General features: G+C 44.4%; 1 protein-coding gene across 3 annotated transcripts in view; it reads left to right on the plus strand.

Annotated features, from left to right (window-relative positions):
• AHI1 (Abelson helper integration site 1) overlaps window positions 1-17,175 on the plus strand; it is a 261,125-nt gene that overhangs the window by 193,215 nt on the left and 50,735 nt on the right. For all 3 annotated transcript variants that reach the window (XM_038772630.1, XM_038772621.1, XM_038772639.1), the window contains exon 21: window positions 16,361-16,417. In XM_038772630.1, the coding sequence (XP_038628558.1) occupies window positions 16,361-16,417 (57 nt within the window). The remainder of the gene's footprint in view (window positions 1-16,360; window positions 16,418-17,175) is intronic.

A 17,175-nucleotide genomic window follows, 5' to 3' on the forward strand; every position in this document is an offset into this window, starting at 1 on the left:
AAGTGTTTACTGTGTGTAAAGTACTGTTCTAAACTCTAGGCAATCAGATTGGACACAGTCCCTGACCCATTAAGGCTCACAGTCTTAATTCCCATTTTACAACTGAGGTAACTGAGGCACAGTGAAGTGACTTTCCCAAGGTCACCCAGCGGGCAAGTGGCAGAGCTGGGATTTGAACCCAGGTCCTTCTGATTCCCAGGCCCATGCTCTACATCCTCCACTCAATATTGCTTGGTCTTCTAGTAGTACCCAAGCCAGCTGGGTTTGGGCTTTGTCCAGCTGATCCAGGTCTCCTGCTTGGCTCTGCTTTTCCCTGCATGTGCCAGCCAAGGCCACTTCTCTTGGTCTTGAATGTGAGATCCAAGCCCCCTCTTGCAAAGGGCTTTGCTGCAGAACTGATGAATGTAGGGGGAGGACCCTCCCAGATCCAGTTGGGGATTGGAGATTTCCTTGTGCTTACTCACAGGGCAACATTCATTCATTCATTTAATCGTATTTATTGAGCACTTACTGTGTGCAGAGCACTGTACTAAGCACTTGGGAAGTAGAAGTTGGTAACATACAGAGATGGTCCCTACTCAATAGCGGGCTCACAGTCTAGAAGGGGGAGACAGACAACAAAACAACACATATTAACAAAATAAAAGAAATAGAATAGAAAATATGTACAAGTAAAATAGAGTAATCATCATCATCATCATCAATTGTATTTATTGAGTGCTTACTATGTGCAGAGCACTGTACTAAGAGCTAGGGAAGTACAAATTGGCAACATATAGAGACAGTCCCTACCCAACAGTGGGCTCACAGTCTAAAAGGGGGAGACAGAGAACAAACCAAACATACTAACAAAATAAAATGAATAGAATAGATATGTACAAATAAAATAAATAAATAAATAAATAGAGTAATAAATATGTACAAACATATATACATATATACAGGTGCTGTGGGGAAGGGAATGAGGTAAGATGGGGGGATGGAGAGAGGGAGGAGGGGGAGAGGAAGGAAGGGGCTCAGTCTGGGAAGGCCTCCTGGAGGAGGTGAGCTCTCAGCAGGGCCTTGAAGGGAGGAAGAGAGCTAGCTTGGCGGATGGGCAGAGGGAGGGCATTCCAGGCCCGGGGGATGACGTGGGTCGGGGGTCGATGGCGGGACAGGCGAGAGCGAGGTACTGTGAGGAGATTAGCGGCGGAGGAGCGGAGGGTGCGGGGTGGGCCGTAGAAGGAGAGAAGGGAGGTGAGGTAGGAGGGGGCGAGGTGATGGACAGCCTTGAAGCCCAGGGTGAGGAGTTTCTGCCTGATGCGCAGATTGATTGGTAGCCACTGGAGATTTTTGAGGAGGGGAGTAATATGCCCAGAGCGTTTCTGGACAAAGATAATCCGGGCAGCAGCATGAAGTATGGATTGAAGTGGAGAGAGACACGAGGATGGGAGATCAGAGAGAAGGCTGATGCAGTAATCCAGACAGGATAGGATGAGAGTAATAATCTATATAGATTATAGAGTAATCTATATAATTGTATAGAGTATAAATATATATAATATATAATATATATAATTGTATAGAGTAATAAATCTGTACAGACATATACAGGTGCTGTGGGGAGGGGAAGGAGGTAGGGCGGGGGGGGATGAGGTGGGGGATGAAGGGGAGAGGAAGGAGGGGGCTCAGTCTGGGAAGGCCTCCTGGAGGAGGTGAGTTCTCAGTAAGGCTTTGAAGGGAGGAAGAGAGCTAGCTTGGCAGATGTGTGGAGGGAGGGCATTCCGGGCCAGGGGGGACAGGCGAGAACGAGGCACAGTGAGATAACTGGGGAGGGGCTTTGAGGAAGAGCGGGGTCTCCCAGGGTTGTGGGGATGTTGGGGCCACAGCTCTGCCTCCCCTTCCTCTCCATTCAAACAGCCTCCAGCCCACCAAAACATTTAGAAAACTGTGACCGCCCTTGCACTTTTATAATTGGGAAAATTTCAGTAGCCCGACCATTGGTAGTGCTCATGTTTGGTCTTAAGTGGCAGTGGTGCAGTTGCTGCTTCACATCTGTGGCCAGTTATGCCGATTAATTCAGCATGAAATTCTTAATTTCAGAATTCCACATGGCCTAGTGAATAGAGCATGGGCCTGAGCATTCATTCATTCATTCATTCAGTCGTATTTATTGAGCGCTTACTGTGTGCAGAGCACTGTACTAAGCGCTTGGGAAGTACAAATCAGCAACATAGGGAGACAGTCCCTATCCAACAACGGGCTAACAGTCTAGAAAGGGGAGACAGACAAAATAAAACAAGTAGACAGGTGTCAATACCAACAGAATAAATAGAATTATAGCTAAATACACATCATTAATAAAATAGATTGAGTAATAAATATGTACAAATATACACAAGTGCTGTGGGGATGGGAAGAGGGAAGGGCCGGGGAGGGTTGGGGAGGGAAGGAGGAGGAGGAGAGGAAAAAGGAGGGGCTCAGAAGGATCTTGGTTCTAATCCCAGCTCTGCCACTTCCTGCTGTGTGACTTTGGGCAAGTCACTTCACTCTTCTGTGCCTCAGTTACCTCATCTGTAAAATGGAGATTAAGACTGTGAGCCCCAAGTGGGACAGGGACCGTGTCCAACCTCATTAGCTTGTGTCTACCCCGGAGCTTAGAACAGTGCCTGACACCTAGTAAGTGCTTAATAATTACCATAAAAAAGTAACTTTTCTGTGCCTCAGTTACCTCATCTATAATATAGGCATTAAGACTGTGAGCCTCATGTAGCACATGGCCTGTGTCCAACTCGATTAGCTTGTACCTACCCCAGCACTTAGTATAGTGCCTGACACATAGTAAGTGCTTAACAAATACCATTTAAAAAAAATTTGGGTGGGTTCTTCCGTAATGTCATAATGATATTTTTACACAACTAATTTCTTCTATAAGGTACTGCTGTCACGGGTGAAGGGAATTCTTTAATTGAAATGCCACTTGACCTGTTTCTTATATGCTGTCTTCCACGCTGGCAGATTGCCATTATATCATCTTCATCTACAAATATTTAATCATCCACTATATGCATGACACTGCCCTGGGTATAATAGGGATTTATGGAGTAGGATGGAGACCCAGCCTCGCTTCTCAAGCTGAAGATGGTTTTTCTGAAGAGGGACACCTCCAAGTCACATCTTTGTCTTTACCACGAATAACCCTGAACATTATTGAGATTAGCTGCCATGAACTTTGGGCAGGCCTCCTCTGTAAAAGTCATCAGTCTTATTTACTGAGTTCTGACTGTGAGCATGCACTGGATTAAGTGGTATTTGTTAAATGCTTTCTATATTTCAAGGACTGTACTAAGCACTGGGGTAGATACAACCAGTTGTTGGATAGGTGGTGTCTCTATTTGTTGCCGAATTGTACTTTCCAAGTGCTTAGTACAGTGCTCTACGCACAGTAAGCGCCCAATAAATGTGACTGAATGAATGAATGAATACAAAATAATCAGGTCCCACATGGTGGGAGAGTAGGTGTTGAATCTCCATTTTGTAGGTGAGGGCACAGAGAAATCCTGGCTCCACCATGTGTCTGCTGTGTGACCTTGGGCAAGTCACTTAACTTCTCGGAGCCTCAGTTACCTCATCTGTAAAATGAGGGTGATAACTGTGAGCCTCACGCGGGACAACCTGATCACCTTGTATCCCCCCCAGCGCTTAGAACAGTGCTTTGCACATAGTAAGCGCTTAACAAATGCCATCATTATTATTATTAAGTGACTTACCCAAGGTCACACAGCGGACAAGTAGCAGAGCCCAGATGAGAACCCAGGTTCTCTAAATCCCAGGCCCTTGTTCCTGCCACTAGGCTAAGCTGCTTCTCAAGGAGCATGTTCAGGGAACGTGTAAATGTTAAAGATTCACGTGATCTTTTCCCTTGAGAATCCTGCAGTCCAGTCATGTGGTGAGAAGGTTAATTCATATTGATACAAATGATAAATGAATAGAGGGAAGAAGCAGTGAGGCCCAGTAGCAAGAGCATGTGCCTGGGAGTAAAAGGACCTGGGTTCTAATCCTGGCTCTACCACTTATCTGCTGTGTGAACCTGGGCAAGTCACTTAACTTCTGTGCCTCAGTTGCCTCATCTGTAAAATGGGGATTAAGACTGTGCGCCCCATCTGGAATGTGGACTGTGCAATCTGATTTGTTTGTATCTACCCCAGTACTTTGGCACTCAGTATGTGCTTAGCAAATCATTTAAAAAAAGGAATGAATTAACTGATATTGGCATGGATGCCAAGGTGGCTGATGGAAAAACATGACAGGGAAGGTGTGGGGAAATGATGGGCATTGTGTTTGGGATAATCTCTGAGTTCTGGGGCAGTCAATCAAAGGTATTTATTGAGCACATTCTGTGTGCAGAGAATTGAACTAAGCGCGTGGGATAATACAGTTCAACAGAGTTGGTACGGACCATCCCTTACCCTCAAAACAAACAGCTCAGGTGGCTAAAAATAAAATGTCATTCCAACTAAAAAATTGTAAACAATCAATCAGTGGTATTTATTGAGTGCTTACCATCTGCAGAGCACTTTAGTAAGTGCCTGGGAGGGTAAAATACAACAGAGTTGGTAGATGCTATCCTTGCCCACAAAGATCTTACAGACTTCTAGGGGGAGAAGCATGTATTCATAAGTGGCATGGGGTTGGGGTGAATACCAGAGTACTTAAAGGCTACACAGCCAAGTGTAGAGTCAAAGCAATGGGGAGGGTGGATAGGGGAAATGTGAGTTTAGGGAGGAGGAGGAGATGTGATTTTTCAGAGGGTTTTGAAGCCAGGGAGAGTGGAGGACTGTCAGATAAGCAAATGTGTATCCCTAGGAGTTGGCGGGGTGCCTCAGGTTGCTTGGGGTAGAGACGAAAGCTAGGGTGATGGTGTGAAACATAAGTAGCAGTGGCCTTGGGAGGGAGAGAGGGACCTGAGGGTTAGGGTGGGAGAAAGAGGCCCAGAGGTTGTGGTTTTTTTCAGTGTGAGACAGTCACCTGTGACCTTGAGAAAGGAAACTACAAACACCTGCCACATGTCAAACCACCCCACATGCCACACAGACGTTTGAAGAATGGGGCACAGAGAAACAGACATCGTCTGGCAGATGAGAACTAAAAAAGGGCAACTTTACCGAGGCATAGAATGTAGAACACCTTTTTCCTTAGGGAAGATGGGTCTGTGGAGAGTAGGTTGTTTTAGGAAAAAAATGTTTATTGTAAAATTAAAGGGTGAATGAATTTCTTTCAAGAAAAGGAGCAGCTCTTCTTCAAGCAAACAGTTTGGTAAAGAATGAGAGCAGCAGGCCCTGCAAACAGTAAGCGTGACAACACACAGGGGACTGACAGCCTTTTTACCTGATAATGTGGCTGAGACTGTGAGTCCTGCATTGGCTTTTTCAGCCACAGACATGCATTTCCCCATCAGTAGTGTGTGTTTTTTTTGCTTTTGAAAAAGTACCGCTATATTTACATATACTTTGTCCTGGAAAAAGACTTACTTCAAGGCAAGAATAATTCCCTGATAGATTTCAAGAAGCATCTCCCTTAAAAGAGGCCTTTCCAGATTAAGCCCTTATTTCCCTATTCCCTCTCCCTTCTGCATCACTTATGCACTTGGATATTTACCCTTTAAACATCTGAGATTCACCCTATCCTCAGCACCATAGCAATTATGTACATATCCATCATTTATTTTAATGTTTGTCTAGACTGTAAACTCCTTGTGGGCAGGGAGTGTGTCTTTCAATTTGGTTATCTTGTATTCTTCCCAACACTTAGTTCAGTGCTCTGCACACAGTAAGTGCTCAATAAATACCATTGATTGATTGATGAAAAATCATGATAATAATAATTGTGATATTTGTTGAGCACTTAACTAGGTGCCAGGCACTGTACTAAGCACTAGGGTGGATATGAGCAAATTGGGTTAGACAGAGTCCCTGTCCCACATGGGATTAACAGTCTCAATCCCCATTTTACAGATGAGATAACTGAGGCCCAGAGAAGTAAAGTGAGTTTCCCAAGGTCACCCAACAGACAAGTGGCAGAAGCAGGATTAGAACCCATGACCTTCTAACTCCCAGGCCCTTGTTCTATCTACTATGCCTTGATTGATTGATCTCCCTTTCTCTAATATTTAGGAAGTTAGACCAGAGGAACAGGTTTGTAGAAAGAGCACCAGCCCCAGAAAAGCTTTCAGTCAAGCTGTTTCTTGCTAAACCACTTTTAATGGGAGCCTGATAATGCTTTTTGAAGACGTCTCTACTATCTCCTTTCCCTTCTACATCCCAAGAGGTCCCTCAGTAATCGCAAGTACGTTTCCCTTCCATCACACCTTGGGGGACCTGAAACAGAAATGCCTCAAATTTGATGGCTGTTGACTTGTAAACCCGGGAGCCCACCTTCTCCTGGTCTGTAGTCTTACTGGAGCTGAACAAACACTGTCTCGACAGTGACGCTAACAGACCTCAAGCTCCAGATTCTCTCCTCCCACCTCTGGGGGTAACTTTAGGGATGAATAGTCCTATGCCAAAAAAGGCCAAAGCTTGGGGCAGAGCTAACTTCTGTGGGTTATGGTCTCCCACACCTTCTTAATTAGTTCTCAGAGCTAACGACCCAATGACCTACTTCATAGAGAAGGATGAGCTCATCAGATGCATGCTCTCCCTGCTACCCCCTCTCTTAACTTCAGCAAATCCCCAGCCCACACCTAGCCTTTTTAGTATCTTTTCTAGCCTCTTCTCCTGCCGTTTGAGTCATCTCTCCCTGCTAAGATTAGCCCTGAACCCGTTTTGCACTTTCTTTTCTATAGGAATTCATCCTCTCACAAATGGCTTCAATTACAACCCCCACGTAGGTAACTTCCATATGAACATGTCTAGTCCTGACACACCATATCCTTCTGCTAGCTTGTCTTTCTGTGATGTCTTTCGCTCTTATGCTCCAGCTGCTAAACGCTGCTGGTGAAAGTCTAAACACCATACCAACCTCGTTCATTTTAGGTTTATCCTTTCCTGCCTTAACTCTGCCCTCTCCTCAGCCAGACAAAACTATTTCTCCTCCCTTATTGACAACCATGCCCATCATCCCTGTCAGCTCTTCCATACATTTAACTCCCTCTCAGGCCCCCTGTTCCTCCCCCTCCTCCTTCCCTCACCCCCAACGATCTGGCCTCCTACTTCATTAATAAAATTAAATCCATCAGATCTGAGCTCCCCGAAGTCACTCCTCCCCCTTCTCCAACCCCCCGGCTCTCAACCCTCTCCGCTACTCTCCCATCCTTCCCAACAGTATCCTGAGATCTCCTCCCTCCTCTCAAATGCTACTCTGGCCACCTGTGCTTCTGACCCCATTCCCTTTCATCTTATGAAATCTCTCGCTCCGTCCCTCCTCCCCTCCTTAACTTCCATCTTCAACCGCTCACTCTCCACTGGTTCCTTCCCCTCTGCCTTCAAACATGCCCACCTCTCTCCTATCCTAAAAAACCCTCTCTCGACCCCACCTCACCTTCTAGTTATCGCCCTATCTCCCTCCTACCATTCCTTTCCAAACTCCTAGAATGAGTCGTCTACACGCGCTGCCTAGAATTCCTCAACGCCAACTCTCTCCTCGACCCCCTCCAATCTGGCTTCCATCCCCTACATTCCACCGAAACTGCCCTCTCAAAGGTCACCAATGACCTCCTGCTTGCCAAATCCAACGGCTCCTACTCTATCCTAATCCTCCTCGACCTCTCAGCTGCCTTCGACACTGTGGACCACCGCCTTCTCCTCAACACGCTATCCAACCTTGGCTTCACAGACTCTGTCCTCTCCTGGTTCTCCTCTTATCTCTCCAGCCATTCATTCTCTGTCTCTTTTGCGAGCTCCTCCTCCCCCTCCCATCCCCTTACTGTTGGGGTTCCTCAAGGGTCAGTTCTTGGTCCCCTTCTGTTCTCTATCTACACTCACTCCCTTGGTGAACTCATTCACTCCCACGGCTTCAATTATCATCTCTATGCTGATGACACCCAAATGTACATCTCTGACCCTGCTCTCTCTCCCTCCCTTCAGGCTCATGTCTCCTCCTGCCTTCAAGACATCTCCATCTGGATGTCTGCCCGCCATCGAAACCTCAATATGTCCAAGACTGAACTCCTTGTCTTCCCTCCTAAACCCTGCCCTCTCCCTGACTTTCCCATCACTGTTGACGGCACTACCATCCTTCCCATCTCACAAGCCCGCAACCTTGGTGTCATCTTCGACTCTGCTTTCTTGTTCACCCCTCACATCCAGTCTGTCACCAAAACCTGCTGGTCTCACCTCCGCAACATCGCCAAGATCTGCCCTTTCCTCTCCATCCAAACCACTACCCTGCTGGTTCAATCTCTCATCCTATCACGACTGGATTACTGCATCAGCCTCCTCTCTGATCTCCCATCCTCCTGTCCCTCCCCACTTCAGTCTACACTTCACGCTGCTGCCTGGATCATCTTTGTGCAGAAACGCTTTGGGCATGTTACTCCCCTCCTCAAAATTCTCCGGTGGCTACCAATCAACCTACGCATCAGGCAAAAACTCCTCACTCTCAGCTTCAAGGCTCTCCATCACCTTGCCCCCTCCTACTTCACCTCCTTTCTTTCGTTCTACAGCCCAGCCCACATCCTCTGCTGCTAATGTCCTCACTGTGCCTCGTTCTTGCCTGTCTCGCCGTCGACCCCCAGCCCACGTCCTCCCCCTGGCCTGGAATGCCCTCCCTCCACACATCTGCCAAGCTAGCTCTCTTACTGCCTTCAAAGCCCTACTGAGAGCTCACCTCCTCCAGGAGGCCTTCCTAGACTGAGCCCCCTCCTTTCTCCTCCCCCTCCCCATCCCCCCCACCCTACCTCTTTCCCCTCCCCACAGCACCTGTATATATGTTTGTACAGATTTATTACTCTATTTATTTTACTTGAACATATTTGCTATTCTATTTATTTTATTTTGTTAATATGTTTTGTTTTGTTTTCTGTCTTCCCCTTCTAGACTGTGAGCCCGCTGTTGGGTAGGGACCGTCTCTATATGTTGACAAATTGTACTTCCAAAGTGCTTAGTACAGTGCTCTGCACACAGTAAGCGCTCAATAAATATCATTGAATGAATGAATGTGATGTTAGCATTTGAGTCAAAGAGAATGATGCCACTGATAAGTTGTTGAATCTCTCCACTTCTCAGTTCATTCCCTTATGAATCCCCCCAAAAAAATCCACTCCAAAAAGGGGGACCCCTCCCCCCATCACTCTAATCCTGGCTTCTTGGAAGCAACTCCCACAACTCCATTTACGAAGTCCCAGATCAACATCACTAACCCTGACCTCTCTCTCTGAAATCTCACATTTCCCCCCTCCTCCACAAAATCTCTACACACATGGCCCTCTGGCACTTCTGGCTTTACGTGTCTAGGATAGAATTGCTTTTCTCCCCCTCAAATCCTCTCCTACACCTCCCTCTCCCATCACTGGTGACAAAACCACCAGGCCTCCTGTCAGTCAAGTCATCATCATCTCCCTCGTCATCATCAATGGAATTTATTGAGTGTGTATTATATGTACTATGTGTACTGTGTACTACTATCTGCCCCCAGTAAGCTTATAGTCTAGAGTAAGAGGTACACATTGATATAAATAAATAATTTATAATGCATAATTTATAATTATCATTGTTGGCAGGAAACGTGTCTACCAACTCTGTTGTATTGCACCCTCCCAAGTGCTTAGAACACAGTAAGTGCTCAGTAAATATACCTGATTTATGTACCTAGGGCTTTATACTTGACTCTGCCCTCTCTTCCAACCCCCTCCTTTAGTCTCTCACCAAATCTTTTCAGTTCTCTCTTCACAACATCTCCAGAATCCACCCCTCCCTTTACATCCGGCGGGCCAACACACTGTTTCAAGCACTTGTTATATCATGGCTTGATCACCGCATCTGTCTCCTTGCTGATCTGTCTGTCTACTGTCACTCCCCTCTTTAGTCCACACTTCATTCTGTTGTCTGGATCGTTTTCCACTTCTCACAAACTGCAAATGATTGCCCATCCCTCTTCCCATCAGCAATCCCTCTCCTAGTTATCCCATGACACTCCAGCGCACAATCGTCATTCCCCTCAAGCTAACCTACTCACTGTGTCTTGTTCTCATCTTTCTCTCCGTAGCTCCATTTCTCCCACCGTCTCCCCTACCTGGAACTCTCTACTCCTTCTTTCTGACAGACCACAGTTCTTTCCATCTCCAAATCCCTTCTGTGATTGTGTCTCCCTTAGGAGGCTTTCCCCGAGTAATCGCTCATCTCCTCACTCTTTATTCCCTTACTAGTGTTTCAGCCCTTCTGGGCCTCTAAAATTAATTCTTCCCCCTGTACTACTTTTGTACATAAGCAGCATAGCATAGTAGATAGAACACGAGCCTGGGAGTTAGAAGGTCATGGGTTCTAATCCCATCCCCGCCACTTGTTTGCTGTGTGATCTTGGGCTAGTCACTTCACTTCTCTGTGCCACAGTTGCCTCATCTATAAATGGGGTTTGAGACTGTAAAGGCCATGTGGGACAGGGACATTTGCCAACCTGATTTGCTTATATTCACCCTAGCTCTTAGTATAGTACTTGGCACATAGTAAGCACAAACAAATACCATTAAGCGCTTAACAAATGCCATCATTATTATCATTATAATTTTCATTATTTCTCCCCCTGCCTGAAATTTAAGTGTTTCCCTCCTCATTAATTGTAAGGCAGGGACTATGCCTTCTAATTCTTTTGTACTTTCCCTCTAGACTGTAAGTTCATTGTGAGCTTGGAATGTGTCTGTTATATTGTGGTGTTGTACTCTTCCAAGCACTTAGTACAATCCTCTACACAATACAAATGATTGAGCACTTACTGTGTGCAGAGCACTGTACTAAGCGCTTGGAAGAGTACAATAAATCAAATTGATACTATCCCAAGTGCTTAATACTGTTCTTTGCAGAGTGTGTGCTCAATAAGTGCTATTGATTGATTGATGGATGTGTCTTTGAGACAGAATGCCTTGCATGATTGGTGCAGCCCAATATAGGTAGGCACCTTCCTGGCTCCTTGTCCTTTTGGGTGACACCATTGGTTTAAGAGACAGAAGATATTCTGCTGGCAGTGGGACATGTGCTTGATTTGTTGGTGCAGTAATGGGGACAGTTTGTGCAGAGCCATCCACACTCCCTTCCTCCTTTGCCCAGTGGCACACATCATTTAATACCTGGGAAGTTACCAGCCAGAATATCTCTGACACTTCAGCCTCAGTAAACACTGCTGTGCCCTCTCCCATCTTTTAATGCAGCATTGAGCCTCATCATTCAGTCATTAAGTTAGTTGCATTTTGTGGGCATACTCTGTGCAGAGCACTGTGCTAAGCACTTGGGATAGTTTAGTACAGTATCATTGGTAGTCATGACCTCTGTCCATAAGGAGTTAAGAATGTAGTTAGGGAAACAGATGTGAAAATAAATTACAGCTAGGGGAAATGGCAGCCTCTAAGGATACATATTTAAGTACTGTGGGTTGAGGGTGGGGTAGATATCAAGTGCATAGGTGATGCACAAAGTGTGCCAATCAGAAAGACTACAACAAGGAAGGAAACACTTAGAGATAGTAAAGGGGCATTTACAGCTTTAGCACAGGCCTTGACCATCTTAGAGTTGGAATAAAGAATAGCAAGAATCATCATTTGATCATCACTCCCCTCTCCTAAACTCCAAAATGGTCTTCAGTTGCCTTTTGACTCAAATTCAAATTTCTGATGGGAGTACCTGTGCTAAGTGATTCGTCTTTCAAAACCGTTGTAATCTGCTACATCCTTGCAGACATAATTCTGGTTCCCCAGACAGCATTTGCCATTTTTTGCTGGCATGACCCTCCCATTGTCCCAATGACAATGCCCTTCCTTGAGGTTCCATTTTTTCTGGTCCAAACACATTCCGCCAATGTCTGAAACTGTCCAAGACTCACCTTAACCGAGCCCCAGTCTGGAAAGTAACTCCAGTCATGCCTGTTACTTTAGTAATCTTCCCTCTTCTTCCTGACGACTCATCTCCCTTCACGTACTTAGCCTTGGAAGCATTTCTCCATCTATGTATTCATTCATTCAATCGAATTTGTTGATCTAGTAGTAGTAATAGTATTTATAAAGGTCAAAATTGGTGTAATGCTCTGAACTAAGCACTTGGTACAAAATAGAGAAGTGACACATTCTTTGCCAACAAGGATCTCATGGATTAGAGGACTGAGAAGAGTCCAGTGAAGGTAAAATCCACTGGACCTTTGCCCATGAGAAATTACAGTCTACTGAGGGATATCAGCAGGCACAAACTGTACACGTCCAGTGGGAGCAAAGGAAAGGATCGACCATTGGATTTTTTTTTTGAGAGTGGTTGATGTGTGCAGGGCAGTGTTTTAGAAAAATTATACAAGCAGCGAAGTATGGACTGCAGAGGGGTGAGGCATGGCAGTCATCCAAGTAGATATGTCCTGAAGGCAGAAGGAAATACAAGATGGCAGAGAAGCTCCTTCCAAAGAGGCAGGAGGAGAATCAAGAGAGAACTGTGTCATATAAACCAATGTAAACAGTCTTTTATGGAAAAGGGAGTGGTCCGTGTGATAAAAAAAAGTCCGCTGACAAGTCAAGGAGGATTAGAATAGAGTAGAGATTAGATTTGGCAAGGAGAAGGTCATAAGTGACTCTGGAGAGTTTCAATGGAGTGGGGTTTCAGTTTCAGTGGAGTGGAGGGAGTGAAAACCGGCTTGCAGGGGGTCAAAGAGAAGTTGGAGGAGAGGAAATGGAGGCAGTGGGAGTAATCAGCTCATTTATGGAGTTTGGACAGGAATGGTAGGAGGGAGATGGGGCAGTAGCTGGAGGGTGCCCATTCACCTCCTCATCAAGCAGAAACTAGTGACTGTGAGCTTTAAGGCACTCAGCCGGCTTCTCCCTTCTTCTTAGAGAAGCAGCGTGGCTCAGTGGAAAGAGCACAGGCTTGCGAGTCAGAGGTCATGGGTTCTAATTCTGCTCCACCACTTATCAGCTGTGTGACTTTGGGCAAGTCACTCAATTTCTCTGTGCCTCAGTTACCTCATCTGGAAAATGGGAATTAAGACTTTGAGCCCCATGTGGGATAACCTGATTATCTTGTATCTCCCCCAGTGCTTAGAACAGTGCTTGGCACATAGTAAGCGCTTAACAAATACCAAAATTATTAGTATCCCACCACAGTTCAGGCCACACATTTCACTCCTCTAATTCCAACCTACTCACTGTGTCTGGTTCTCTCATCTCTCTCATTGCTTACCCCTTGCTCACAACCATCTTTTTTGCCTGTAACTCTCTTCCACTTCACATCTATTTATTCTATTTATTTTATTTTGTTAATACATTTTTTTTTTGTTGTATGTCTCCCCCTTCTAGACTGTGAGCCCGCTGTTGGGTAGGGACCATCTCTATATGTTGCCAACTTGGACTTCCCAAGCGCTTAGTACAGTGCTCTGCACACAGTAAGCACTCAATAAATATGATTGAATGATGAATTTATTACTCTATTTTACTTGTACATATTTATTCTATCTATTTTATTTTGTTGATATGTTTTGTTTTGTTGTCTGTCTCCCCCTTTTAGACTGTGAGCCCGCTGTTGGGTAGGGACCGTCTCTATATGTTGCTAACTAGTACTTCCCAAGCACTTAGTACAGTGCTCTGCACACAGTAAGCGCTCAATAAATACGATTGAATGAATGATTAAATCTGACAGACCACTACTCTCCCAATTTTTAAAATTCTACTGAAATTGTATCTCCTCCAGGAAGTCTCCCCTAGCAGTCCATGTCCTAATTGGGGCTCACCTTCTTAACGACCATTTTATAGACAAGGTAACTAAAGCCCAGAAAAGTGAATTGACTTGCCCAAGATCACACAACTGAGAAGTGGCCCAGCCCGTGCTCTTTCCACTAGTCCATGCTGCTTCCCAGTTGTCCCTTTAATTCAAAGAAGCTCCCCCAGCAAAGGGCGCATTCCACCTGGAGCCTGGAACAGATGGCTGAGTGAAAAACTCACCTCATGGACAAACCCAGATGACTCTGAGCAGGATCTTTTAGCAAATATGCACTTGAGTTTCTCCTCGAAATTTAAGTGACGATCTGTTGGATAAATGACAAAGCGGATGGATAATTATTCTGATGTGGCCGTAGTTCTACTTCTCCATGTCCCTGGAGGAGATCCAAGGAGGATCAAATGAAGCTAATACTGGGAAGGAAAGCCCAGGCTCACTTCCTTGAATTTTGTCTATGTCGCCCTTCAGCATGCTTTCGCCACAGGGATTCGGTTTGCATTTTCAATTACATGTCCTACCTGTTTGGCCCATTCAGGTTCTAAGTGAATGTAATTAGCTGTCCCTTTTTTTGAAATGGTCCACTGAAGCACTACAGTCTTGGCTTGTTCAACTTATTCATCTGAGAGACTGTACGCCTTCCAGGGCAAGGAAATAATACTACTGTCTGTATTTTTTTTTTTGTCCATTTTGAGCCATGCACAAAAATGTGCCAGCCAGTCCTTTAGATCTGCTAATTAAATGTTTTGACTCATGCCAAATGCTTCTGGAATATCCGGAAAAAAACTATACCTTCAGTGGGTTGGGTAGTACCAGGTCCTGTGTTCCAGTGAAATACTATCACTCAGTGATATTTTTTATGTGCCTGTTACGTGCAGGGGAGTGTATTAAGCACTTGAGAGGGTACAAAACAATTAGCAGACATAATCCCTGCCCTCAAAGAACTTACAGTCTAACAGAGGAGACAGGAGCAAACTAAAGTACAGGCAGTTGGAAGAGTATAAACATATAAACATAATAATACTGATAATACTTGTTAAATCCTTACTGAGCGTCAAACACCGTACTTCGTGCTGGGGTAGATACAAGATAATTAGGTTGGACAGGGGGCTCACAATCTTATATAGGAGGGAGTAGAATTTCATCCCCCTTCACAGGTGAGGAAACTGAAGTACAAAGAAGTGAATTGACTTGCCCAAGATCACCTAGCAGGCAAGTGGTAGAACCCAGGTTCCCTGCGATCCACATCCATGCTCTTTCCAGTAGGCCACATTGCTTCTCAGAAGGTTTAGGTATTGTTAGTCATGAATTAAAAATGGGCCTTCAGATATTAAAGCCATTTTATTAACAATGTCTAGAGCTAATCACTCAGTGTAGTGCTCTGCACATGGAGCTCAGTAAGTGCTATTGATTGATTGATCAAGACATTTTCGATAGAAGAGATCTGGGAATCTTCCCTAAAGTGTCTGTCAAGGGGCTGTTGTATTGAGTCAAGCCCTTAGTACAGTGCTCTGCACACAGTAAGCACTCAATAAATATGATTGAATGAATAGAATAAAAAATGAATTTTTATTATCTTCCTTGTATTTTCTTCATAATAGAAAGACATTGCAATCAACCCAACAGTCATTCTAACACTTTTGTGTCTTTTTACTTATCCTCAGCATTTGTGTGTGGGTGCTTATGTGTAATTGGTATATTCAGGGATGTGCTGTTCTGTTTCCTCCTGACATAGATTGCTACCTGTTATAACCTAGTTCTTCTTCCTGTAAATAATTTATATCTTTCTCAAACCTTTATTAGGTTATAACCTCCTTGAGGTTGGAGAGCATGTATTTTACTCCTGTTGTATTCTCCCAAGCATTTCACAAACTGCTTAAAGTGCTGAGTAAATATCATTGATTAATTTATTGGTAGATATTAATCAGTCAGTGGTATGCCATGAGCACATACAGTGCAGAGCCCTGTACTAAGTGTTTGGGAGGGTACAGTGAGGGTGAGAAGCAGCGTTGCTCAGTGGAAAGAGCCCGGGCTTTGGAGTCTCAGTGGTCATGGGTTCAAATCCTGGCTCCACCAATTGTCAGCTGTGTGACTTTGGGCAAGTCACTGAACTTCTCTGGGCCTCAATTCTCTCATCTGTAAAATGGGGATTGACTGTGAGCCCCCTGTGGGACAACCTGATCACCTTGTTACCGCCCCAGCACTTAGAACAGTGCTTTGCACATAGTAAGCACTTAATAAATACTATTATTATTATTATTATTACAATACAACAGAGGTGGTAGACACAGTCCCTTGTGCAAGTGATGAAAGTAATTGAATAGAGGCCTTTCCAAAAACGCCATCTGGCTACTCTCCAACATCAGTTTGTATGAATCCTTTTGGTAGTCTTCTGTACTTAATCATTTTGTATATCACAGGAAGACTAAACCACTGTGGATTTTAAATTTCACAAATATTCTAATTAATGAAAAACTATGTTTTTACAGGGTGACAAAGACTTTCTGACATCACCGCGTAAGGTAGGAGCAAATAATTCTCTGACAGTAAGTATTATTCAATTATTCACTTGCTTTACATTGGTTATCTTAATTTACTCATATCATTTAGATATCAATCAAAAGTACCCATTATTTTGATGTATTTCTTTTAAGAGACAGTATTATGTAGAATTTCTAGGCAGTACTCAGGGAAGTGGATGTGAAACTCCTCCAGCTGTCAAAGTGGGATATTTTATTCCCACTGGATATGGACCTCTTTCATTCATTCAATCATATTTATTGAGCACTTACTGTGTGCAGAGCAAGGTACTCTGAGAATTTTCTTTATTCCATTTTAGTAAATAAAAATTCAGTCCATTATAGCATTGATAAACTAGCTATTCCATTCTATGATGATGGAATTTCAATTGAGATGAACAGTAACAATAATCAATCAATCACTCGTATTTATTGAGTGCAGAGCATTGCACTAAGCACTTAAAAGAGTTCATGACAGTGGACTTAGTAGATATGATCCCTGTGTACAAGAAGTGGTATTTATTAAATGTTTACTATGTGTCAAGCACTATGCTAAGTATTGGGGTAGTTATAAGAAAATCAGGTTGGTCACAGTCACTGTCGCACATGGGACTCACAGACTAATGGGAGGGAAAACCGGTATTTAATCCCCATTTTACAAACGAGGAAATTGAGACTCAGAGAAGTTAAGTGATTTGCCCAAGGTCACACAGGAGAAAAGTGGTGGAGCTGGGATTAGAACCCAGGTCCCCTAACTACCAGGCCTGTGCTTTTTCTACTTAACC

This window comes from Tachyglossus aculeatus, chromosome 2, assembly GCF_015852505.1.
Source record: "Tachyglossus aculeatus isolate mTacAcu1 chromosome 2, mTacAcu1.pri, whole genome shotgun sequence".
Classification (NCBI taxonomy): Eukaryota; Metazoa; Chordata; class Mammalia; order Monotremata; family Tachyglossidae; genus Tachyglossus; species Tachyglossus aculeatus.